Source organism: Callorhinchus milii, unplaced genomic scaffold (assembly GCF_018977255.1).
Source record: "Callorhinchus milii isolate IMCB2004 unplaced genomic scaffold, IMCB_Cmil_1.0 Scaffold2, whole genome shotgun sequence".
Lineage (NCBI taxonomy): Eukaryota > Metazoa > Chordata > Chondrichthyes > Chimaeriformes > Callorhinchidae > Callorhinchus > Callorhinchus milii.
In genome coordinates this window covers 57,873,534-57,900,341 of record NW_024704743.1, presented here as the reverse complement: position 1 = coordinate 57,900,341, position 26,808 = coordinate 57,873,534, and the positions used below count along the sequence as shown (strand labels likewise).

At 37.9% G+C, this 26,808-nt stretch overlaps 1 protein-coding gene across 3 annotated transcripts in view; it reads left to right on the top strand.

Moving 5' to 3' along the window:
* phf14 (PHD finger protein 14) overlaps positions 1-26,206 on the top strand; it is a gene marked incomplete at its 5' end in the record, with an annotated part of 136,229 nt that extends 110,023 nt beyond the window's left edge. The window contains 3 exon segments of one of the 3 annotated variants that reach the window (XM_042346927.1): positions 5,056-5,173; positions 12,533-12,613; positions 25,824-26,206. In XM_042346927.1, coding sequence (XP_042202861.1) covers positions 5,056-5,173; positions 12,533-12,613; positions 25,824-25,910 — 286 coding nt within the window. 3 annotated transcript variants of the gene reach the window in all.
* Between the last annotated feature and the right edge of the window lie 602 nt (positions 26,207-26,808).

Genomic DNA, 26,808 nt, shown 5'->3' with positions numbered 1-26,808 from the left:
TTTCCTTCTCTCTGTAGGCTTCTCTCTTTCTCCTGTCTTCCATCATTTTATTTAATGTTAATTTCTCAGTCTGCTGCTTACCATCACTTTGTCACAATCTCCCACCTGACCTTTTTTGTCAGCTTGCACTGCTTCAGACAACCATATACGATGATTCATCTGTGTTCAACTTCTTCCGCACATAAAACATACACAGAAAAATCACAAAATGCCAAGCCTACATTCAGCTTCCAAGCAGTTGATAATACTACACTCTTAAATTGTGTGTCCAATATCATTTGGATTGTATTTTCATCAAACCTCTCCTGACATTTTGCCCTCTGTGATCATTAAAATGCTGAAAATTATTTGGAAAAGTAAAATGTATAATATCTGATGGAATCCTTAAATAACAAAAATGGATAGCAAACTGGATCTCAACCTCTCAGTTAAACCTGTCAGTTGTGTAGCCTGTCCCCCAGTTCTGCAAGACAATACATAGGTCACCCATGATGCATTACATCAGCATTCAACAAGTTTTTGTTACTGTTAAAGTATAAATATGTGTAAAGCAAAAACGTTTTCAAATTATCCCAAAAATCCAAACAATATAAGCATTTTAGCCTATTAGTGGCCATACTACGGGGCACATTAATAGTTGTGTTTAAGGTATTAATCTTATTGTGCAGTGCAATAATCTTTGTTTTACAAAGAAAATAATGATAGCTGCAAACTAGTACAGTCATTAAATCTGTTATGTAATCACATATTTCATCATTTGCTTATAGTTTTGCTGGAATAGTCTGCTAATGAATACTGTAGCTTTAAATAAAGTCAGTGATAGTCATCTTTCTGTTACTTTTGCATGAAGTGAAAGAAGATGTATGTATGCGTGGGTCAATATTGGGCACGCTCAGTGGATTCTTAGTGCTGTGAAGATGAAAACCTGTTCCTGTGTTCTTGGTCAGAGACTTCTGCACGCCAACTGATAAGCCTCCCTCTTGTGCAGGAAGTGTAGCATAATGGAAATCTGGAAGCAAGCGATGTTTTGGTTTTATTAAGATAAGATTGACCCTTGCCTATTATCTTACTTATCTGATTTACATTCTAACCTCAGGATTGCCACTGTTGATTAGCACAGAATTGAATAATAATGGCCTGGCTGCTGTGAGATTTATTTCGATTAAGGTACACAAAACACAGTGAAGCACGGCAAGCAGATTAAATGAAAACTGATGTATTAAAATTACTGAGACGTTGTTAGCTCAGTTGCCCTGCACAATTCAGACAAATTTTCATACTGCTGTGATATAAACTCCTGCAGCTTTACTACAAACCTTAAACACAGGGAGGCAGTCTCACATCACTTTAATCTGCACTGTCTGGAGTATAATTAAACATGTAATTGAACCCAACAGAAGTAGAGGAGCAAAGAGATCTGGAGATCCAAAAATTTCTGGAAGTAGCTGCACTGGTAGATAAGCCTATAATAAAAAGGCCAATGGGGTCTTGAGCTTTATACCCAGAAGGGTAGAATATAAAAGTGAGGAGATGATATTGACTTTGTACAAAACCTTGGTTAGACTGTGTTTGGAACACTGTCAAATTCTGGTCTCCACACTATCAGAAGGATATAGCAGCAATAGATAGAATATTGCGTAGGTTTATAAGGATGATAATAATAATAATAATAATCCTTGCATTTGATATAGCGCTTTTCACGTCTTCTAGACGTCTCAAAGCGCTTCACAGAATATACTGTAAAGTGAATTGACAGTATATTTGTGGGTGAAACGCGGCAGCCAATTGCACACAGCAGTGTCTCACAAACAGTCGTGGATTGGAAATGACCAATTTATTATTGTATTGTTTTGTTTTGATACCAGGGCTGGCAGATTCCTGCTTTCAGGATAGACTGGATAGGTTAGGCCTTTTTTACTAGAGATGAGACATTTATGGGGAGACTTAATAAAGGTGATAAGGCTAGCATAAATAGGCTGTTTCTATTGGTTGGGGAGTCCATAAACAGGGGACACAAGTATAAGATAGCGACTAAGGCATCTAGAAGAGAACTTAGGAGGATCTATTTCATGCAGAGGTTAGTGAGTTTGTGGAACTCGCTGCCTGAAGTGGTGATTGAATTCAATAGTATAGATCCATTCAAAATGAAGGGAGAGGGGAATACAACAACAGCTTGCGTTTATAGAGCCCTCTTCACCCAGGGTAGTGTCCCAGAGCACTTGAAAGTGGTGGAGTCTGACACTGAACCGAGGGGAGAGGTAAGAAAGGAAGGTCTTTAGGCAGGATTTGATAGTGAGGAGGAAGGGGCAAGGCGGAGGGATTGAGGGAGAGAGTTCCAATGTTTCGGGGCAGAGTGGCACGACCACGGATGGTGGAGTGGAGGGGACGAGGGACAAACAGGAGGCCAGAGCGAGCTGAGCAGAGGCAGTGGGTGGTGTAGTTTGTGGTAAGCAAATCGGATAGGTAGGGAGGTGCGAGGCCATGAAGGGATTTGAAAACGTGTGAGAGGATCTTGAAATTGATCCCTTTGGTAATTGGTGTTTTGTGTGGGTGAGAATCCGGGCAGCAGATTTTTGAATTAGTTCTGATATCAGTGTTATCCATCCACCCGTGAGCAATTTCCAAAAATGTGGTTATTTGGCTGAGAATTAGAAACAAAGACTGCTATTTACACTCATTGGATAGTAAAGAATATAAACAAAGGTTTATCTTACAAGCAGTTTGAACTTGCCATGTTCACAGAGCATGCCAGGTGTAGTGGCAGCCAGATGGATAAACAAATTAGCAGTATCTACTTTATCACAGTTATTCTTTACAGTATTTATCACTTAACTATTTAGCAAATATTAAGGCTATTAAAACTTGAGCAAACTTTTAGTGTTTGGGGGGGGGGCTTTTTTCATTTTCGGAACTGAATCTTAATCTCACGGCTGTTTGTGGGACATTGCTGAGCACAAATTGGCTATTGGGTTCGCCAACATAATCCACAGTCACTACAATTTGCTGCATAGGTTGCATAGAATTTAGAAAAAATCTTAAGTTCAGTCTTAGTTTGAAAGTTGATTCTCGGCAATTCAAAAAGATCGAGCAAGAGATCGAATACAGTGGCCCAGCTTTGTGGCTCAATAACTCAGGATTAAAAATGCAGCAGTATTGCTAAATTGACCCCATTGTCTTCATGGCCTGACCACACACAGCAAAGGCTGTAAACTTCATGGTGTTGAACATCAATGTCTGAGTTAGTGTGCTGTAACGTATGCAATTAGATTAGCCAGGATGACTTAATGGGAAATTTTATATTGATTTCTCTTTTGAGTGTGAAGAGTCGGGGGTCAACGTTCTCTGTTCTGTAATGATGCAGGTTAACATTTTACCAATAATTGAAAACCTTTTGAGTCTTCAAACATCAGTAAACGTCACAAAGAAAGAACCTGCAGTTTTAACCAGTCACTTTGTGGCTTATTTGGTAAATCTACTGTCCAGAGTTAAACAAAAGCTAAATTGAAAAAGAAGATCTCATGAAATTAAGTACATTCGGAAGAGTCCATAACAGAATGAATTGTATATGATATATAAAAAAATGAACTGAATGTCCTCATTTCCTAATTCTGTATATTTATGGGGTTACATCGTTCTCGGGCAAAGTTTAACATCAATTATAAAGAATAATAATAATCCTTTCATTTGATATAGAGCCTTTTCACATTGTTGAGATGTCTCAAAGTGCTTCACAGGAGTCCTGTAGCTCAGTGGTTAGAGCACTCACCTCGCAGGCGAGAGACTTGTGTCTATTCCCAGGCAGGGCGAAATGTTGGGCAAGTTTCCTTACTCCACGTGTACCTAGCAGTAAGAGGGAACCCAGTTATTAGTTAATTGGTGGATCGCTTTTCCGGGGATAATAATCCCTTTATATAAAAATAATTTGGTCACTTCAATCCACAACTGTTTGTGGGACACTGCTGTGCGCAATTGGCTACCACGTTTCGCCCACAAATGTACAGTCGGTTCACTTTACAGTGTGTTCTGTGAAGCGCTTTGGGACGTCCTCCCGACGTGAAGAGCGCTATATCAAATGCAAGGATTATTATATTCTGTGAAGGTTTTGAGATATCTAGAAGACATGAAAAGCACTATATTAATTGCAAGGATTATTATTATTAGAATAAATAAAGTCAAGTAAATTGCCTGTAGATTTTGTGGGCAAGATGTGGCAGGAATTATATAGAAGAGAATGGCAGTAATGAACTTTAAGAAATATTCTCCGGTGATTAAATATCAAAATTAAACTGATTTCATGCATATACAATAAATGGATATCTTCCTACGACAAAAGCTGCGAGGCTCGATTGCATATAATGGGATCTAACAAGCAGTTTAAATGTAGCAATTCATAATGTACTGATTACAATCCTGCCCTCATGCACTACCTGACACTGTCCCCAAAGCCAACATTGATAGAATCAGGTCTAACATTTGAATTCTGTCCCACAAAGAACATTTGGAGTTAATACATTACTCCATCTCTTTCAAAGCTTTAAAAATATAGCTGGCCTTTGCATGCTTAGTTGTGCAGACGGAGAGCTTGACTCAGCCAGGGTGAGAGCCGTTCAGAGAAGGCAGTGTAACGACGGTTTCCTAGTGATGTCGCTAATACAGAATCCAGTGGATGTATAAGGGCAACACAATTGTTACTAATGAATCTGTGGACTTAGCATAATTTGAATACAAGTTACCTCATTATTTTACTACAATTGTGTTTTCAGACATAAAACTGCAAGTGAACACTTCATCTGGTTCCTCTTACTGACAGTCGAAGAATTGATTTGGTTTAGGAGTCGTAAGATAGGCACTAACCCCATCACCCACTTCATTATATGAGTCTATGTCAGAGAGGATAGAGTTGTATAAAGCATCTCTCTTTCTCTGTTCCATGTGTAATCAGCAGACACACTGCTGATGGTCAAACTGTAGCTTCTATTACTTAATTCATTCTATACATGTGTGTCTATAATAGCCAGTAAACTGATTTAATCTGAAAATTGTTCTCCTGTGCAGATGTGACGAATGCAGACTCTGTTACCACTTTGGTTGCCTTGACCCGCCACTGAAGAAGTCCCCGAAACAGACAGGCTATGGTTGGATCTGTCAGGAGTGTGACTCGACATCTTCAAAAGTAAGATTAAATGGATGTTACCTTAGGAATCAGCTCAGCACAAGGCTTCCAAAGATAGAGCATGGAAATTACCTGTCCACAGCAGTTTGGGCATCCAGCAATCTTAGTCTTCGAATGCTTGAATATGCTGGTCAGTTCTTGAGAGAATCAAAATTGATATTGAATTTCTGTCAGCCTTTTAAAGTGGAATGGGCTGTCGTAGAGTATTAGTAGAAATGGCCCATTTGTTTCTTGCTTCGGGTTTGTTAGAGAGAGCTAACTCTTGTTGGTGAATTAGATAGACACTTTTAATGCTATAGTAAGTAATAGTTTGACCTCTAAAATTTTGATCAGAAATTCAAAAACAGCTGTTTGAATTAAGTGAAAAGTTAATTGGATTCTTCTGTTTGATGCAATCTCCTTTTTGTTGAATACTGAATATTTTTTTCCCCACCAATTGATGTTTGAAGAAAGAGTAAATTTGTTCTGTTTCAGAATAGATGGGTTTTATGTATTCACTGCACTGAGTTGCAACTCCCACAGTGAAGAGGACCATAGAAGCAAGCCAGGCTCTACTGGACAGGTTATTGAAACCTAATGACCTTCACAGGCTGGTGCTAGTTGAATGCTGCTGTGTTCAAATCACTTGTGTGATCAAAAGGAAGAACATTCTTCCTTTTGTGGAATCCTGTAGCTCAGTGGTTGGAGCAATCGCCTTGCAAGCGAGAAAGCTCGGTTGGATTCCCGAGAAAGCAGTGCAAAACCTTGGGCAAGTTTCCTTACTCCACACGCCTGATAATAATCCCTCAAGAAGAAAAACAATAATGATTTGGTCACTTCAATCCACGACTGTTTGTGGGACACTGCTATGTGCAATTGGCTGCCGCGTTTCGCCCACAAATGTACAGTCAATTCACTTTACGGTATATTCTGTGAAGCGCTTTGAGACGTCTAGAAGATGTGAAAAGCGCTATGTCAAATGCAAAAATGCAAGGATTATTATTATTGTTATTATTCTTTGTTAAAAGCTACACTGCACACTGGGAAATGTCTTACCCTTTAACCTTTATAGTGGGATAGAATTTACATTCATATAGTGCCAACATGCAAATAGATGATCGGCTTTGGGAAAAGCTTCAGGCTGTCAGTAAAACAGTACAGAATCCAAGGTGATAGTACCCTCAACCTGGCCAAAGAACTGAACCAATTCATATTAGACCGGTTTAGGTGTAATGAACTATTTACTCTATATCTGCTTTTCTGGAAAGGTTCAGCACAATGTTTAAGTATGAGGACACAGCTTACCAATAGGTGACGCAGTAACAGAAGTCGGTTGTCAGTGTCACCATGACCATGTCATTTGGAAATGGATCTGTTCTTCAATCTTTTGGCACAAAGTGACTCATGTTGTGAGTGCTAAGGATTATGTTATCTCTTGATTTGAAGCATTTATTTTAAGAGGTTTTTGTTTATTTACACAAATCACTAAACTAATCTTTGGCTGTTGGATATTTCAAGTGCTTTAGCTGTTCAATTATAATAATAATAAAAAAAATAAACCTTGCATTTGATATAGCACCTTATCACATCGTTGACAGGTCTCAATGCGCTTCACAGAATATACTGTAAAGTGTAGTGACTGTGTATTTTGTGGGCGAAAAGCGGCAGCTAATTGCGCACAGCAGTGTCCCAGTAGTGGATTGAGTGACCAAATTATTTTTTTTGAGGGATTATTACCTCCGGAAAAGCAATCTGCCAGTCGACTAACAACGGGTTCCTACTTACTGCTAGGTAAACAGAGACTTGTATGTGGAGTAATGAAATTTGCCTAAGTTTCTGCCCAATTTTGACACTGAAGGGAAATTTGTAAAAAAGTAGAAAACACTATTTCTGTTATTTTGTGATAGGCACAAACATAGCATTGGACACATTAGCTATCAGCCTTGGGACATCCTCCTGACGCGAAAGGCGCTATACAAATGTAATCTTGTTGTTGTTGTTGTAATTGAAAAAAGTGCAGTATTGGGATAGAATAATTTTACTGCAAAGCACCTTTACATGTTGTCCTGTGTGTTAAAGGCAATGCTAGAGAGCAGGAGAATTATTGTTCATGTTATTTTCGAAGTAAGAAGAAAATACTGATTCGAAACATCTTCATGGCCCAAATTCTATGTAAGGATGAAGGTAGTGAAGTAAATCAAATTAGAAAACAAATTAAATCTTGGCTATAATGTGAAAGGTCCTTGCTGCCCTGAATCCCTCTGTCCTCAGTCTCTCTTGCCATCTCCAAATATCCTCCCAAATCTACCATATATATAAAAAAATACACTTTGCTTTTGTTACAATGCTACTAATCTTACCTTGGATCTTGTTAGCATTGCTATTCACCCATGAAATAAATCAAATATCTTGTCTCGCTATTAAAGGTAAGGTATTAAACAATCTTTAAATTAAGAATGCAACCAGTTTTCAGATGAAAGTCCCATCAATGTAGTGTTATTTTAATAACTATGACAACTCCTCTTGGTGTGGCGTAAGAGTAAAATGGATGCAGGGATTTTTACCTGTGTGAAAAACTGTCAAGACTCACTTGCAGCAGAAGTCATATTTTAGTATTCAGGCTGATGCGTTAGGGTGTAACTTGGACATTAGTGAGATGGGCTCTGTTAAATATATTGCAGAACTAAATTATTGATTATCAATTTATGATCAGTCATATTTGTAAAATAATTTGGGACGTCCTTCCAATGTGACAGGCACTATATAAATGTAATTTGTTGTTGTTAAAACCAGACATGCATTGACTCAAGTGTGGTCACATTATTAAGTCTCTACTAATCTAAAAATATTAGCTCCGAGAGGCTGGGTAGGTTGGAGTTATATTCCTTATAGCAGAGGAGGTTAAGAGATGACTCGATGCAGGTATTTAAATTCATGAAAGGAACTGACAGATTAGATCGTGGACAATAATTGAGGGATCCATCACAAGGGGACATAGCCTTAAAATCAAAACTAAAGCCGAGTTCAAGATACATTTCTACACACTGAGTTTGTGAAGATGTGGAATGCTCTGCCTCCAAAAAGCAGTAGAGGCGGAATCAATAGGGATAATTTAAAAGAGAGAGAGAGAGAGATACTTGGGCAATAGTGGTATCAAGGGATATAACAAAAGGGCAGGGCATTGAGATTAAAAGATCTATCAAAATCTAATAAATTGGTGAAATGTGTTCAATTGCCTCCCTTTTCCGTTTTCCTATTATTCTGTTACAGAAGAACTGTACACTGTTGTAGTCTGTGGTACATTTACATCAAAAAAGAAGCCAGACTTAGTCATTATCCCTGAGTCATTAACACTGAGTCACTTCTGTGTTTCTGATAATTCCTGTATATACTGTCCTGTCACATAATGGACAGACAGTTAGTGTTTTTTTTCCTGAAAAGACAGGGGCTGCATGTTTTGAGCTGTTAATGCAGTCTGTCCTTTTTTAAATGGGTGATGTACTTCACTCAGCAGCCTGCTCATTTTAATGTTTGGCTGCAAAAAATAAATAAAATAGTGTTTAATAAGCCTTTTATTGTCAAACTTGTGTATTTGCGCAAATGTGTTCAGGATGGATAGACCCAAACTGAATCAAACCACCCAGATGTAAAATGTGATATGGTCCCTGAAGAAAATCCTTCTGTCAAAACTGCACACTCTATGCCCTTTGTATGGATTTACATGACAACCAATAGAGGCTCAAATATTTAACACTTACAATGTATCCTAAAACATGTGTTATGAGTAGTTAATGTTAACAAAAGTATTTTTTTTCTTGAATGGTTAGTAAGTTTTTGACAAGTCTTAGAGGTGTGTTTGCCTCTGTATCTACTGGCTTTATTAGTGAGCTGGACTGATATCTTTATTACAGTCATGTTTGTCTGGTAGCAGAGATAAACCTCTGTCAAATGAAGACTGCATCCGTTTACTCCCTACTCTGGGCCAAGGGGAATTGATTTGGTTATTAAAATGACAGCGCCATGCAATATACTGATGGAACTTTAATTTGAAAACTGGTTCCATTCTGATTTAAAGATAGTTTAATGCTAATTTATACCTTGCATAATCACCAGCCAGATTGGTGTCCGACATGATATACAGGGACTGATGAAGAGTTAATGTAATGTATTCAGACCCGTTAGCTGCAAGTAATCATGTATGTAAAAAAATAGAGAATGAGAAGAAAGTGGTGTTGGCTTGGATTAGGGCAGCAATGGTTTGCCCAAAAAGAAAGACAGAGCTTAGGTTTTGACTGATATCACCAAAATGTTACCATCGATAACGTGTAAATCCAGCCACAACACATGTTGTCCTTCTTGCATTAAATAATCACAGATAATTTCAGCGTTTGCTCCACCTCCATCTGGTCTGATATCCGAACTTCAAATAGCAGTCCTGCTACAGTGATTTGAACACCTTTAACACTATTAACATGTAAAAAAAATTCTTATTTTTATTTGTGAAAGCAAACTATTTTGGATCAAATGAATGTACACTGCAAATAAGAGGATCATTGATTTGATAATACAAACTCATAAGGTATCAATTAGTCTGGAGTTATGTAGTTTGATTCTTTTTTAAAAATCAGTAGATTGTGATCCATATCCTTTATAAAATAGTTATGATCTTGACATTATTTTGAATAATTTTAATGCCAGTATGGTTGCTTCTCATGTGGTGAAAGGTTCACAAATACTCCTGACTCCTGCATGATGCAGTAAGTAGTGTATTTTGGAGTTCATAAAAATTCCTGGCCCCTGAAATTACAGAAGCTACTTCAAAATGTATATCTGAATTAAACACATTTCTGGGAATAGGAAAACAGTGCTCTTGATACTGTGAATACTATCATTTAAAGTTGCAGAGCATTTTAAAACCCAAATCTTATGCTTCACAACACATTTGGCTTTGCAGTATTCCAGCTGAGACCTTAATGTGTATATATTGTCCTATGAATAATGTGTCAGTCTGGGTCAATAATTTTGTCATTTGCCTAATGTATGCTGTAATTTTCTTTATTTGTTACATTAATAACATACAGTAGCTACCTTGAAGTGTTCGTAAGAGGATATGCTTCAATATTTGGGGTGGTAAAAACTTGCAATATGCAATTGCAGACTGTTATCTGCCCACCATTACTTACTAGTTGACAAAATGTGCAGCATTTAAAAAATGAGTAGAATAAGACAAATGACTAAGCAGGAACAGAACTCTCCATAAAATGGACACAGAACTAATTTTGGATTCAGTTCCAACTTGTAATTCAAACATGGGTGTAAACTAACTTTACACCTTTTCAACTGAGACCATAGATGGATCCCTTAAGATGACACAGCCCTCTTGTCCCAGGTTAGAAGGGATAGCAGAAGATGCCCTATCCTTCCAAATGAGGTTAACATCAATGGACAGTTTCTAAGGCGAGATTGCCCCACCAATCTGAAAGAAGATTGCATTGCTATAGTACCTAAACTATTATTATTCCTGTAGCTCAGTGGTTAGAGCACTCGCTTTGCAAGCGAGAGACCTGAGTTCAATTCCAGGCAGAGGGCGAAACCTTGGGCAAGTTTCCTTACTCCACACGCCTAATAATAATCCCTCCAAAAACCCAAAACAATAATAAATTGGTCATTTTCAATCTACGACTGTTTGTGGGACATTGTTGTGCGCAATTGGCTGCCGCGTTCGCCCACAAATATACAGTCAATTCACTTTGCAGTATGTTCTGTGAAGCGCTTTGGGACGTCCTCCCGACGTGAAAAGTGCTATATCAAATGCAAGGATTATTATTATTATTATTATTATTAAACCCCGTAATCTGCATCATTTTAGCCCAAATACAATTGTCATAATGTTTTCGGTTCTGCAGAATTTTGGGGAAGTCTTAAATTCAGTCTTAATTTGGAAGTCTTTTTTTAAATTGGAAGAACTGTGGAAAGCCAACTTCCAAATTATGATTGAATTTAAGATTTTGTCTCCCAATCTGCACGATTTTACATTTTAAGACAATGAGATACTTCGGACATTTGGTGTACAATGACCTGAGTTGTGAAATCTCATCCCTGCCACAGAGTGGTGCTGCTTGAACTATAACATACAGCAATCGGAAGATTAAAAGGAGGTGGTGCGATTTTGGTACAATGATTGTATCCCAATATTTCAGCGTTCCAGTGATAGATTCTGTTTGTTGACAACAAACGTAATATGCAACTAAAAATTGGATATAGCCTCAACTGAACTGGTATCCTGTGGAGCAGCATTAAAATGCGAGCTTCAGGTCAAGAAAAATAATTTGGGAACGCAAGTGTAAATCCATTTTTTTGTAGTTTCTATAGTTCCTTTTAAGAAAACTGTCCTTCCAAATAGTACTGATTTTAAGACATTTCCAAAATTCTGTAGTCTTGAATTTTAAGATGGTGGTCTTAAGACTAATGCCATGTAGATTTTGGCCTCAGATACCATAGAAATGTTATTGGTTTAACTATTCCATTGTTATTCCTACTTATTATTCCGAAAACAAGCTGGTTAGTAATCACATAATTGAATTATGTCTTTCCTGATTTTCCAGTTTATTTAGAATTGATGATGAAATACTGGAATCCTAATCTCCAATAATATGGTTGAAAAACACTGGAATGGGAAAATTGAAAAATAAATAGTACGACCATTGAAAAAAAGTAGTTAAATGTTTAAGAATTATGTTTTTAATTATAATAATAATAATCCTTGCATTTGATATGGCGCTTTTCACGTCTTCTAGACGTCCCAAAGCGCTTCACAGAATATATTGTAAAGTGAATTGACTGTATATTTGTGGGCAAACGCGGCAGCCAATTGCGCACAGCAATGTTCCACAAACAGTCGTGGATTGAAAATGACCAATTTATACAATCTAGCAAATTTTGATGAAGGCTAATGTTTCCTGAAGTGTATTATATTGTTAGAATATGCAGTTCTGAATTAATATTCATTATTACAGATTTTTTTTCATGATTTTACTTCCAAGGCTACGTTGTTCGATGGAACAAAACAATATTTCACAGAAACGTTTGAACAGACGAGATGAATTTTCCTCCCAGCTCAATGAGAACCCCAAGTGTCCACCTTGGCTAAATGTTTCATTGTAGTTGAGGTACATCTTTTAAAAGACTCGCACTCCTCTTGGTGAATTGCCAGCTCAGTATAAATTACCTTGAGAATTGTTTCATGGTCAAAGGTTGCACTAGTGAATCATCAGTGCATTTTTTTTGCCATGATACATTTAAAAAAAACAACCAGTGTAACAGAACCTGCATGAAGCTAAACATGCAAATACATTGTCCCATTTTGTCCCATTTTTGCAGGCTCTTCTGAAACTGATGGAGCCTGATAACCATATTGACTACAAGCTTTTCTCTTCGGATTGCAATAGCATTCAATCGCAAGTGTGTGCTTTTCATTTAATGTACTTTGTAACTTGTGATGATGAATTGGGTGTATTTATTTTATGAAATTCAGCATAATGTAAGTTCTATCCTTTTTCTGACTTAAGTGTTACCTAGGTCTAGCATGTACAAAGGAGTCTTTGCTATGTTGACTGTGCAGTCTGCGCTAAGCAATAAATCTTTGAAGTAGCAACATATAAAATATTCAGCAAGGAGTAGATTAAATTAGCCGCAGTTAATCTGTTGAGATGATTCATTAGTATCAGCGTGTTTAGCACTCATGGCAGACCTGGATAAGGCGCTTCTTGTAACCTTTCTTCCCTTAGTGATGCATGGCTGAGGCATCTTACAGATTTATCTGAGTAAAGATGCACTGTTTATTTAAGTTGCTACTATTAGTCAAAAGTACTGAGCAAGCAGTTTTAAGAGGATTAGAAAAATTGACTAGTGTCTCTGGAGGTATTAAAAGTCATTCTATTAATTTTACAATGGCTGGAGGAGACTTCAGTTCTATCACACCATTTGTGCAGCACAGGGTTAGATGAGGAGGACTGACATCCCACTTAATTATTGAAGCCACAAGTAGCAGCTGACATTATTGTTCAGTTCAATAAAAAGGGAATGTTGTTTCAAACATGGAGCTGCAAATCTGCATGTACATGAGAGTGAGGAAAGATGAACAAAAACAATTTAGACTGTTTGGATTTTTGATGTTCCTTTATTCCGAGTTTGCAGTGCATTGTGTAATTGCATTTATAATAATAATAATCCTTGCATTTGATATAGCGCTTTTCATGTCGGGAGGACATCCCAAAGCGCTTCACAGAACACACTGTAAAGTGAATTGACTGTATATTTGTGGGCGAACGCGGCAGCCAATTGCGCACAGCAATGTCCCACAAACAGTCGTAGATTGAAAATGACCAATTTATTATTGTTTTTGGTTTTTTGGAGGGATTATTATTAGGCTCTGTGTGGAGTAAGGAAACTTGCCCAAGGTTTCGCCCTGCCTGGAATTGAACTCAGGTCTCTCACTTGCAAAGCGAGTGCTCTAACCACTGAGCTACAGGACTCCACATTTATCTCATATTTCAGGAAAAGTGCGCTCCCATGCCCTGTATGTAAATAGTTGCTTACAGATGTGCTACCATTTAGCTTCAGTTAGTATCTAACACATGACTTGACGACTTTGATCTTAAAAAGATTAACTTTACACCATGGTATTAAGCAAGGTAGCTATATATATTGACCTGAGTGAAAGCATAATTAATTTAGCCCAATTAAGTTAGTTAATTGTCACACTCCAATGGGTTTACTGGTGAAAGGAAATTAGAGACAAATAGAGATCATTACTCAGTGGTTTATACATGAAAGACTTTTGCAGAGATTAAAAACCTTGATTTAAGTGAAGGCGAATTCTAGTTTGTTTTCCACATGGGATCCTCCTCACATATTTAAACTAAAGGGTTTGCTGTCTGTCCTCTCCATTCTGTGTAGTACATTAAATAGAATGACGACTTTTTTTAAAAAAAGTGCAGCATAAGGTCTTAACATAAAGTCGTGTTGTGGACAGTCTGTTGAAAGCAGTTCAGTACACAGGAATTGTAGTAAAAACGTGTTTAATTGGTGATTGAAAGCATTCCTCATTAACTCTTCATGCTGCATGAGAAAACATTTCATTGAACTAAATTAAATTGTTGGAGATTGAGATTGCACAAGCAGAGATGGAGAGTTAATGAAATTTTCAATGTCACCTTTGAGGTGCTTTAGATAAGAAAAGGCCACTCTGCAATGATTAATAAAGTGAGATTGCTTTTTCACTAGGAGTTTAAGAGCCATCTGAGCAACACAAAGTGGCATCACTTCGATTGCAGCCATTTATTCTATATGTAATAGTGGCGACACAGTGGAGTCAGCTTTTGGACGGTGAAGTCCAACAGTATTTGTGAGTTTGCGAGATTCACAAAAGGATTTGTAATCAGTGAATCCTGCAGACATCTAAGGCTGACCTTCTGGAACTCTGCTCTGACGCCAGTCTCAGCTTTAACTTCCATGAATTGTAGCCAATTGTAGCTTGTGGGTCAATGTCCGAGTGGAGTTTCAAAGTGTTGTCACTTCCAGGTCCCTGTGGAATCTGTTTAACACATTCCTAATTTAGACCCCAGTGTATCTACAGGGATCTTTGGTAATGCCTGAAAGTTACTAAGAGAAAGGGGAATAACAAGTACTTAAGTGACTGATTACCTACTCACAAAATATGGACTATAGTAGTCTGGATTCTTTAAATCTTCACACTGGCTACAAGGAATCTTTATCTTAATTGCCACATTGCTGGTTCTGATAAGAGGCATCACTGTTTCATGCCACACACAGGATAAATGTTTCATGCCTATTTGCAGCTGAGAAAATCCTGTTGCTGATGAGAAAAACTTCTTCCGTCTTGGTAATAATTCACTGATAGTAAAACCGTTCCGTAATATTAACCGGCTGAATTATGTCTGTGTGCACTTCTGTTTCTTACCATCACTCTCATTGATATTCTGTTTTAAGAAATGGTTTTCCATCCTCACACCTTCAAATTCTGATAAAAATTGTTGGAATGAAATAATTCATTTTTTTTTATTTCTGGAAACAGTTGATGGCTCAGGAGGTGGCTGCACAGTGTAGACCACAAAGGTGTCAGGATTGATCCATGGTCAACGGTGAGTTATAAGTTGGGCTAATAGAAAAGTGCGGCCACACCTTTTCCACATTTTTCGCTACCACGATCCCTGCCCACTACAAACCCGCCATAAATGTAGTTTCTGGTCCGCGGGCCGCTCACACTGTGGACTGAGCGGCTCCTGGCATGCACGCTCAGTGTAGCTCAAGGGGCAAATACTGGGAGGCCCCGCTGTTGTGATTGTGTATCTCTATGTGAGTCTGTCTATGTTTATGAGTATCTCTGTCTGTGTGTGTCTCTCTCTGTGTCTCTGTATCTCTGTGTCTGTGTGTGTCTGTGTGTGTCTCTCTGTGTGTGTCTCTCTTTGTGTCTGTGTGTGTCTCTTTCTGTGTGTGTCTCTGTGTGTCTCTCTCTGTGTCTGTGTGTGTCTCTGTCTGTGTGTGTCTCTCTTTGTGTCTGTGTGTGTCTCTGTGTGTCTCTGTCTGTGTGTGTCTCTCTTTGTGTCTGTGTGTGTCTCTCTCTGTGTCTGTGAGTGTGTGTATCATTCCCTGTGTTCTGAGTGTGTGTGTCGCTCTCTGAGTCTCTGTGTCTGTGTGCGGTGCTGGCCCTGAATGACTGGAGGTGGTGAGCTCCTGTAGCCTCACTGGTGGTACCCCCACCCCTCAAAAAAAATCTTATGTGTGTTATTTCCTTATGTTTAGTTTTTATCAATAAGGTGAAAAAATATAGCCGTTAAATGTACTTCAATGGCACCAGTTAACCCCCACAATTTCCCGGCAAATTCCAGTAAAGGCTGCCACAATTTCCTGCAAGCTCTGCGAAGCGCTCCGCAATTTTTTGCAAAAATATCTGCACTTTTCTATTGGCCCAGATTATAAAAGCTGGAGCAGCAAAGGGAGGAGGCAGGGAAGACTGAGAAAGGGAGCCACTGTAACTGGCTGTACAATGCATAAGGCTGCATGGAGAATGACAGGAAGAGTGGCAATGTGGGAAGTAGGAGTCACACCTTCCACACTGCCTCTCTTCCCATTGTGCATGAGACAGCGTGGAGATCAAACAGAAGAGAAATGCAGCCAGGAAGTAAAGATGTCAATCATATGTGGGGCCCCTCAGACCTAAGGGCCCTATGATATGGTTTACCTGTTTTATTGGGTAATCTGGTCCTGAGAATACAGTTGCACTCACTGTTCTGGCCCACCAGCGCTTAATGCCCAGATTTACACAGAAAGGATAAGCACTTGAGAAAGTTCCTGAAGGCTGCCAGCACCTGGAGAATTGCACCAAAGCATGAGCAATTGCACCCAAGCAGTGCTTTTCTGGAGAAGGTGGACAGGGGAAGATAGAAAAAAGGCCAGGACTAACAGCTAGTCATATATCCACAAGTGTGGCACGATTACTAAAGTTAAGATTGTTTTATGTACAATACCACAGATAATTTCCATTGTTTACAAAGAATTAGATCATTTCTGAGGATATGTACATTGTTTGGGATAAAACTCATCACTGTCCAAGTGTTCACTTATCATTTAGATGCCCATTTGTCTTCATATCGCCTGAGAGCATTTAGTGTTTTGAGGACTTCTGTTGTGTTCCCTCCCACACCACCAAAATAATTTGAATTTTCAGCTTTTCTGCAGACATATTCTAAATCTCCCAAGAATCTGTATTTTAGTGTGATTTGGAATATTTAGAATTGAATTCCTAAACATAATTTCAGACAGAAAAGGGATGAAAATGTTTGGTTTCTTAAAGGAAAAAATGTTCTCATTCCTAGAAAATTTTATATTTTTGAGTATTAATGGACTAAACCTTATTTAATAGCTTTTTAATAAAGATATATTCTGTAAATATCTTTTTTTAAGGCGCTTTTGTTTTTCCGAGAGTTGTAAAAAAATCTTTGTGCTTCTTGCCTTTCTGTTGACCTTTAATTCATTTAAATGATGAATGCTGTTGAAATCATAATAATCCTTCCGCCTATAATGTCAAAACTTCTCAAAGCATGTTATACTTTGCCTTCAGTTGCTGTCTGTATATCTGTAGACAAATGCTGCAACCAGTTTGCTCACAGTAATGACTGATAAATAAACATGAAGTCAATGACCAATTTATCTGTTAGCAGGATGCTAGGAAAATTGCCATCATATTTTTAATAGCCATGGAATTTTTACCATCCACCTGATTAGACAGACAAGAGCTCAGTTTAACATCTCAATTCAAGGACAACACCGGGAACAATGAACTACTCCCCCAGTACTGCATTAGATTGTCAGTATATATTGGGAGTTTGGGGACTTTATTTATGTTCAAATCAGAACAGGATTTGGAGGAGCCCAAGCAGTCTATCAAGATTGTTGGACAAGTTTATTTGATCTTAGTAGATCTTTTAATCCCAATGCGCATCCCTTTCATCTTAACCCTTAATAATCGTAATAAATTATTATTATTAATAATCATAATAAATTTGCAACCTGCTAACCTCCTACCAACCCACCCGTTCCCTCCGCTCAGCCGGCTCCGGCCTGCTCCACGTCCCCCAACCCACCAATGGTGGGAGAGCCTTCAGCCGCTCTGCCCCCAATCTCTTAGATTCTATCCTCCAGTCACTCTGCCTCGCCCCCTCCTTAGCCTCCTTCAAGTCCTGCCTCAAGACCATGCCATCGGCCATCCCCCTTCTCCTCCCCTCCCTTACCCCCCCCCCAACCCAGCTCGGGTCTGAATTGCTGTTCTCTGTGCAGCGCCTTGGGACGTCCTCCCGACATGAAAGGCGCTTTACAAATGTAATCTTGTTGTTGTTGTAAATGTTGTTTAAGAACAATTTCCAGGATATCGCAATAGCAAGAAGAAACCCTACCTAAGATGTTCTCTCTTGCAAGTCATACAAGTTTGTTTACTTATCTCAAACCAACAGCCATCTCTTTTTGGGGGAAATAAATTGTCACCCTAGGTCAGTGTCTCAGGTCTGGTTCATTCACAATAGTGAAAAGCAAGTGTTAAAGGGAACTTTCCATTTATGGGACATTGTTGTGCACAAATTAACTTTCAATTCTGCTATAAATACACTTTATAACAATTCCCCATGAAGCACTTTGAGTAGGAATGAGAAAGTAAACCCAAAATAATACTTTGAAATATTCCAAAGCAGCCGAACAAGAGGACCCGGGTTCACAGTTGCAGAGTGCAATTTCAGAATAGATGCCAGGAAGTATTTCTTCAGTTGGAAGGGAATTAACTAGAATGAGTTACCAGCAAGAGTGGACTCATTTAAAAAACAACTTGACTACTTTAATAGTAGTGTTGTATGGTGCGTATTCTGGAATGATGAAATCAAATGAGCTGAAGAATCCTCTTCATTCAGACCTTTCTTATGATATTTGAGACATTTTGATGTTATAGGTGATATATCAGAAGCAAGGATTACTACAGTATTATTATTACTACCCTTAAGATGAAAAAAGTACTGTTTTAACTGAAGAAATTCAAAACATGGTTTATTGCAGTTCCTTCTGATGGTTTTCTTTAGTTTCCATTTCATGGCTATTTTTGAGATCCTTTTGTGCATAATTTGGGTGCCATGTTTTCCTACAGATTTTACTATTTTTGACAGCAATTCACCAGAAAATGCACAGTCGCTACACTTCACAGTAAATCCTGAGAAGCACTTTGAGATATCCTACTGACATGAAAATAATAATGTCTCTATCATGTCCTATTGACGTGAAAATAATAATGTGATATAGTGCCTTTATAAATGAAAGGATTAGTATTATAATTACTTGTTAAGCATTTTGATACTTTTCAACATTGTAAGCACTATCAAATGTAAGGATATTTTTTAATTGAGTTATGCCTCTTAATGTTTCCTGTCTTAAAATAGGAAATATAGTAAACTCTTGATAACTCATTGGTTCAAGGGAAAGGTGATCAGTGATGTTATGCGAGTGGCAAGTTAGGCATAGGTATCAATACATAATTAAATGTGGCCGGAATATTGACAGCCTGATGAGTTAAGTGGTTAGTGACAAGTACACCCGGGTTGATTTTACTGTCATCAATGAAAACGAAAGGCTAGATTTTGGAATATTCAACTTCATTTCACTTTGTAGATGGACAGGGAAGGTCCTCCGGGTGTGGGAAGAGACAGGGGTTCATTCTCATTCATTATTTCCATGTTCCTTTAGTATTGCTTCAGGCGTTATGTGCTCTCTTTAAATCTCATCATTCTATTAGCTGGATTAGGAGCTTGGCAGCTTCAGCTCCCAGCTCACTATCAATTTCATGCTGTCTCTCAGGCATTCCTTTCAGTTGTTGTATTTTTAGCAGCTTTTTTTCCTTTCAGCTTTATTTTTTTACTTTCCTGTTTGTTGTAAAAGTTGTAGAAATATGACAAAAGGATATGAGGATCACGGGTTGTGCTGCTTCTGGCGAGGAGAGAAGGGCAGGAAAGGTCAAATTCCTTGTTACTCCTAACAACAGCACGTTTTATTACAACGAAAGTGAGGCATGAGGTGAACATCTTATGCTGTATGGGGATGAATTACATCACTTCTGAAAGCATCTCTTCCGTGATTTTTTCTCTGGCTCCCATTGTTACTGAACATTTGACAGAGATCTTTCAGTTTATTAAATAAGAAATTAAATTTAAATTCATCATAATTTTGTAGTTTACTTTTGAACCCACACTTGATGTTCTAATATATCTGCAATTGACCCATTCCTTTCCTATGCTTGTATCACAAGACTTATAAATGATGTGGAAATGGTTAACACAGTCTCTGATCCTCGACTACAGTGCTGATCTAATTATTGACCTGGAGTAAAACATTTATAATGATATAGTACATTTTAGCAATATATTTATTTCAACAAGAGAACATAGATTCAGGGTTGCAAAGGACACCCACTAGAAAATATTTCTTTACCCAGAGGGTAATTAATGACTTGAGCTGGTTATGAAGAAGGATGGTTGGAAGTCTTAAGAAACATCTTGATGTTGTAATGGGAGGACAATAGGATAGGTATGACACCAATTCACTGGAGTAATACAAAAAGTATTGGATCAATGCTTGATTCATTAGGGTATGCCCCAAGGCTGTGGAATTCCCTTCCTCACTCCTTTCGCCTCGCCCCCTTTCTTCCTATTTTCAGGTCCCCGCTGAAGACCTTTCTTTTCGACCGCGACTTTGGTCACCTTTCTCCCCCTCCCACTGGCTCGGCCCCGGGATCCGTTACTTTGAAGTACTCTGAGATGCCGTCCGGCGTTGAGGGCGCTATATAAATCCAAGTTGTTGTTGTTGTATAAGCATACGGGTTTGGATAGGAAGAACATACTGTATTTACAAAACAAATCTAGGTGTTGTGGTGAACAGAGTGGCTCTGAGTCTTTGCCTCTAACCCCGCAGAGCCGGAATGGGAATGCAGGATCCAGTTGTTTGGTATAGACACCTTTGGGTAAATATGAGTCTGGAGAGTAGTCTTCTTTCCTGTCTTCAAAGGTGAGCACTCTTCTCTCCTATGTTCAGGCATTTTGGTGCTGCTACAGCAATTCACAAAAAAAGTGAAGGCTCATTTATCTCAGTTAGGCAGGATGTCCTCTGAATCCAGATACTATAGATAATACCCTTAATATTCCTCTTTGCTCTAACACCAATTAAGGACACTGATAGATTTGGGTAGTGTGAAATGAAACGTCAGATCATGTCCAAAATCAACTCCTTCAGATCTGTTTGAAGCAAAATTCATCAGTCAGTTCTAGCACATATATAGTTGAAGATCTAAGTTGTCAGTCATCAGGGAGTTCAAAGCAGATCCATGGTGCTGTAAAAGGGAAGACACAACTCTAATGACAACACTAATGGCTACTTCATTTACAAATATGTTACTGTTTATTGATTAATCTGCTGTTTTACAGTAAATGATATACATATCATTGTATACCACATGGCGATCATTTGATTCATTGTGCCTGTGCCAACACCAACTATTACATAAAGCTATCCATTTAGGCCCATTCCCCTGCCCTTTCTTCATACCCTTTTATATCTTTGCTTTTCATTCATGTTTAAAAGCTATTAAAGATTCTTCCTCGACCATTATTTTTGGTAAGTCATTGCACATCCTAATAACCTTCTGTGTCAAATATATTCTCCTAACTTTCCTCTTGGTACCAAAATAGTCTCTCCCTATTTGTGGAGTCCTGTAGCTTAGTGGTTAGGGCACATAAATGTTATGGTCGGGGTATAAGAGATTTTTGAGTCTCAAAATGTGTGAAGTGAAATGTTTTTAAAAAGGCAAGATAGGCCCAGAATCAAGACATCTATTGGTGATGCAGCATAACTATGCCCAGTCATCTTTGAATAAGTACCATTTGGTAGATTAAAAAACTTATCTTAAAGTTTGGATTCTAGACGTTCTTTTGAAAAGTATCCAAATAAACACTTGTTTCCAATAATGGTTTTAAAATTTCTATTAAATTGCTATTTCAACTACAATGTATTTATTCTACAACATCTAACCTGTGTTATTAAAGAAAAAAAACAATTTGTATACTTTACAGCAAATATAATTATGCGTTTGCTTTATATTCGCTGCAATATTTGTCCTAGCACTCTGAAACTGGAAGTAGATTCATTGCCCTTTGTATTACTTGGAATGGGAAAGCACATAATTGTAGTGTGATGGAAATAAATTGTGTTAGCTGATTGCTAATTCAATTCATTGGAAAATTGAATCAAAATGCAGAAAAAGGAAGGCCAAAGGTGGTCAAACAGCAGCACATGGCATGCAATGTGAACATCGTTAAATAGAACATGCGCTAGGAAAGGATTTAGCCATGTAAGGATTATACTAAATTTGAAAATCTACAGAGCCCAAATTTTATCAGCAGTCCCTTTCATCTGTTAAGACATTCAGCTTCAGGGTGGGGGGAGATATATATTTGATGTAGCGTTATTAACCCTTACCATATAAAATAAGCACAGACTCTTATCTATGACACAACCTTTTCTGTAACAAGTGGTTTGAAGGTTAATTGAATAACCTACAGCTATAAATTTTCATCTTAATTCTTCATAGAAAGTAACGTTTTGCAAGATAGCTTTCCTTGCTAATTGGCTGCGATCGAACACATTTAAAATGCATATCTGAAGAAAACCAATGTCATGGCTGCTCCCTTTTTGTAATTATAGCCGTTACAAGCTTTCTTTCCTGCAAATGTTATTAGAAAGAAGTTCATTGCAGGCAATTTTTGTTCTTCCCTAGTCAAAACCAATAAGGATGTGCCACAGAGGGCACAGTTACAAGTTGTGTGAAGCCCCAGGGGGTACGTTTTCCTGACAGCTGCTTTACAATGCTTCACAAAGCAAATGTCAAACTTGTCAAGGCTGTCAGTATGAAAATGATCCATGTAGCTACGGTCCCCTTTTCCCTGGGTAATAAACAGCTGTCTTTGCTTTGCACAGTTGCAATGTCAAAATCTGCAATCTATCATAAAAATGTTATATCTGCCATAAAGCAATTGGTGCAAGGCTTAACTGTTCACAGTCTGATGTTTTACAGTGGATTCAGTCATTTGTCAAGAAGATAACCACACACCCAGGGTTTTTAAAATGGAGCATGGGTGACCATTAAAGTTATGCAAATGCAAATAAATGAAGGATAATAGAAAATACTGCATTTAGTCTTTGCTTAAATAGAATGTTTTTAGTATTGATGCAGAATCCTAGGCTAAGCAAGAGGCATGTTATAACGGAGATTGTTTGTCTTATCTATTATCTATTAGGTAACCATAACCAGTTTGGGGTGTATTTTCATGAGTCCTCTTGTGAATCTCATTCACAATCTCATTTTTCAGAACATTTTCAGGCATCGGTTTTGTGCAGCATTTAGAGTTAAAAATATGTTGATTTGGGTGAAAAATGTATTGACCAATGCACAAATTATTTTACTTGAACTGTGGCTGGAGGGCATTGATATTACAGTTACAGAATATTAAAGTGCAGTTGTGGAATTAATATGCAAATGCTATATAAATGCAAGTCGTTGTTGCTTTGAAAAGTCCAGAAAATAAACTGACTGAAAATGCATATGGATGTATTGGATGTACTGTTCAGAAAAGAACAACTTCACAAAACAACTTGACAAAGCCAAATTTTGTTTTAAAGATTACTCATGACTGAAATATCAATCTCCGTGATTGGAGTAACAGAGAAATCCATGGGCACAGCTATTAGACTGATGCCAGATACTGAGTTGATTCAGTTGGTTTCCTGTGAAGCAGTTCTCAAATTAACAGATGAACTTAGGTCAGTTTAAGGTACAGGCAAGATGACAAAAACAAATTACAATAATTTTTTTACAAATTAAAAATCAGAACAAGCCGATGTGCTGAAATGAGGGCGGAAAGGTCCAGGTACATGATCAGTCGTCAGCAATGTTTCAAAATAGATTCAATAATTTTAATACAAGAAGGATATCGTGGCCAAGCAGAGAGCGCAGCATCGATTCAGTGGAAGGTTGCCAGCCTTGATGGGACGTAACTATCGACAAGGACTGAACAGGCCCGGATATTTTACCTTGGAGTTGAAACGATTCAGAGGGGAACTGACAGAAGTGTTTAAGTTATGAAGGGGTTTCATAAGATAAGCATATAAATAGACTGGTTCCACCTTGCCGAGTTCACAACAAGGGGGAATAACTACAAGGTAGCCACTGTCACACAATTTCAATTGTCTTGCTTATCTCTTATTGAATGACCTCAGGAGCCCCTTCCTTGGTTACTACAAATTTCAGCTGCACCCAGCTTCACTCCTGAATTTGTTCTGTGTCATGCACTGATTATATGGGCACAAGCAATCACAGTCAGACTAACCCGGACCAACAATAAAGCACTGGTAATCGCTCTTCAGTATCCACAAAAGTAAGGACGGAAATATATCAGCAGCTAACCTGCTTCATTTCCATTTAAAACAATAAGCTTTTAATTACCAATGCTAAACCAATATTATAAATGTGTATATAGATTTACTACATTGACTTTTACGTCTAAGTAAAAGAATTGAACAAAAACAGAAACAATGGGAAGTTGTATCGACAATTTGTTTTGTTTTGCAAAACTGCTTTTTTTCCCACAGAAAACAATCAGGCAGGTCGCGCTCTCTCTCTTCAGCTTGTTCAGCCCTTCAGACCTGCTGGTCACTCTCCAAAGATCTCTCCAGATAAAGAGTTTCATGTTTCATAAAAGCTTCAAGACTTATTCAATTTGAGGTGTGAACGACTTGGCCATTGTCTTTGGGACAATGATCATGAAACATCTTAACAATGATCCCTAAACACATTCACACCAGAGCATAAATACTTTGGAAAATAATACTCTCCTAGGTGTAAAGTCTCCCTTGCTGTTGCAGGTTATTTTTATACACAGTGGCTGGACTGCTTTCCGAATTTAAAATACTCTCACGGCTAATAACGGATCTATAAGGGAGTTTAAGAGAAACCTCTTTACGGAGAAGCTGGTGAGAATATAGAACTCTTGTCAAATGCTGTAGTTGAAGGAAATAGAGAGAGAAGATTAGAGAGGGGGTTTCAGGATGGATGGAAGCTCATGTGGAATATAAACACTGGCACAGACAAGTTGGTGCTGTAGATTCTAAGTATATTGAATGACAAAAAGATTCCAAACACTGTGAGCAAATATATTTCTTAATTTCTCTTTAACTGATACCCGTTATGTCTTCCGTTGATCTAAGATCTGTATATGGTTGGAAGTGCTTTTGAACAGTCAATAGGAGGTATCAATCATTCTTGAGCAACATTTCTGACCCTGCCTCGTTTAAGCAATTGGATTACAAAAGCTACACAGTGACTTGCATGCAAAACCCCTAAGTTAGAGTTATGGAAGATTGCTAGCGCACTGCTACCTGACATGATCTTTTCTCCCATTTTAGACTTGACTGAATTTCAGATAACATATGGGGTAACCAGTAATTGGAAAATTGGCAGGCTTGTCAGGAAGCTATGCTGTATAGTTCATAAAATACAACATAGAAGCATAAATGTCTGAAATAAGATTTATAGTCTTCAGCTGGTATATCAGCAGTAACTGATTACAAAATTGAAGGAACACTTTCTTATGACAGCTACTTCATAATATTAATTCCTAGCCTTCTGGTCTGTACCTTTAACATTTTTTGAAGGTAACTGTTTAAATAAAAGCTCCTTATGCAGATTTGTAAGTGGGGAGGAAATGGTATTTTGATATGATTATTGCAACTTTAACAGTGAAGGATAAATTGCTATCTGAATCTAAGGAGTTGTTTTCTACCCTGTAATTATGATGGATAATAATAATATGATGGACTATTGACTGAATATATGTTAAAGATAAAATAATTAGACAATACTGTTTACTGTAATGTTATTGTGTTTATGCAAACTAAATATTAATATACTTGTTTAAAATGGTATGGAGACATCAGCAATTAGTACTGTTGTTATAGAATTGATATCAGTACTGAATTGTTCATTACATCATAAAACACTTCTTCTTCACAGGAAGATGATGAAGAGCTCGAGGAAGATGAAGAGGAGGGAGAAGATGAGAATGCATTGGAAGAAAACAATTTCAACCCAGCAAGTTAATACAATACGAGTAGGAAAGCCCTTGCATGCAAAAGAGGATAAGTAACCAGTGGAGACCAGGCTTTGGTACATTAGATCAATTGATGTATAATTCAGTACAATTGTCATTAAAAAGTTGTTCCAGGTCCTGTGTTTTTAAATTTGCACCGATGAGGACATGTTAATAAATACCTCAAACATTTTTAAAAATTACAGCCTTCTATATATTTGTAATCCCTACTGTAACAAGCCAGTGTATTCATTACTTCACGTTCACATAGCTGCATGTGCCAATAAACCAGTTCCAGATTCCACCATTCAGAGACTTACGTTTTTTTTATATCTGGATCTCTGAATGAAATTGATGTTTCCTCGAACTTCACAGTGTTCTGAGAGATCCTTCCTTGTGTAGTACATTTACAACAGGATCTGGTAACTGCCTATCGCTAGAACGTGTCCTGAACGTGCAGTAATGGCCTCGGTCACTACTCATTTTATACTACTAATTTAACTTATTTGTGAGAAAAGGCCAATTCAGCCACATCATTTCACCCCTCTAGTACATCTAATGACATCTAATTATACTTTGTATACAGCAACTTGCATTTATATAGCATCCTTTACCTATGTACTGTCTCAACAAGAACCCGATTACATTTGTATAGCGCCTTTCATGTCGGGAGGACGTCCCAAGACGCTGGACAGTGTACAGCATTTCAGACCCGAGCTGGGGTCGGGGGGTGGGGGGAAGGGAGGTGAAGGGGAGTGGCCAATGGCATGGTCGAAGAGGAGGGTCTTCGCTTTAGCTTTTTACTTTTAGCTTTTTACATAAAGCTTGCTGAAAGTCTAAATAAACAATAGCATAAGAATCATTGTTATATACTTAAGCTGCAATGTCGTCAATGAATGAAGAATTGGG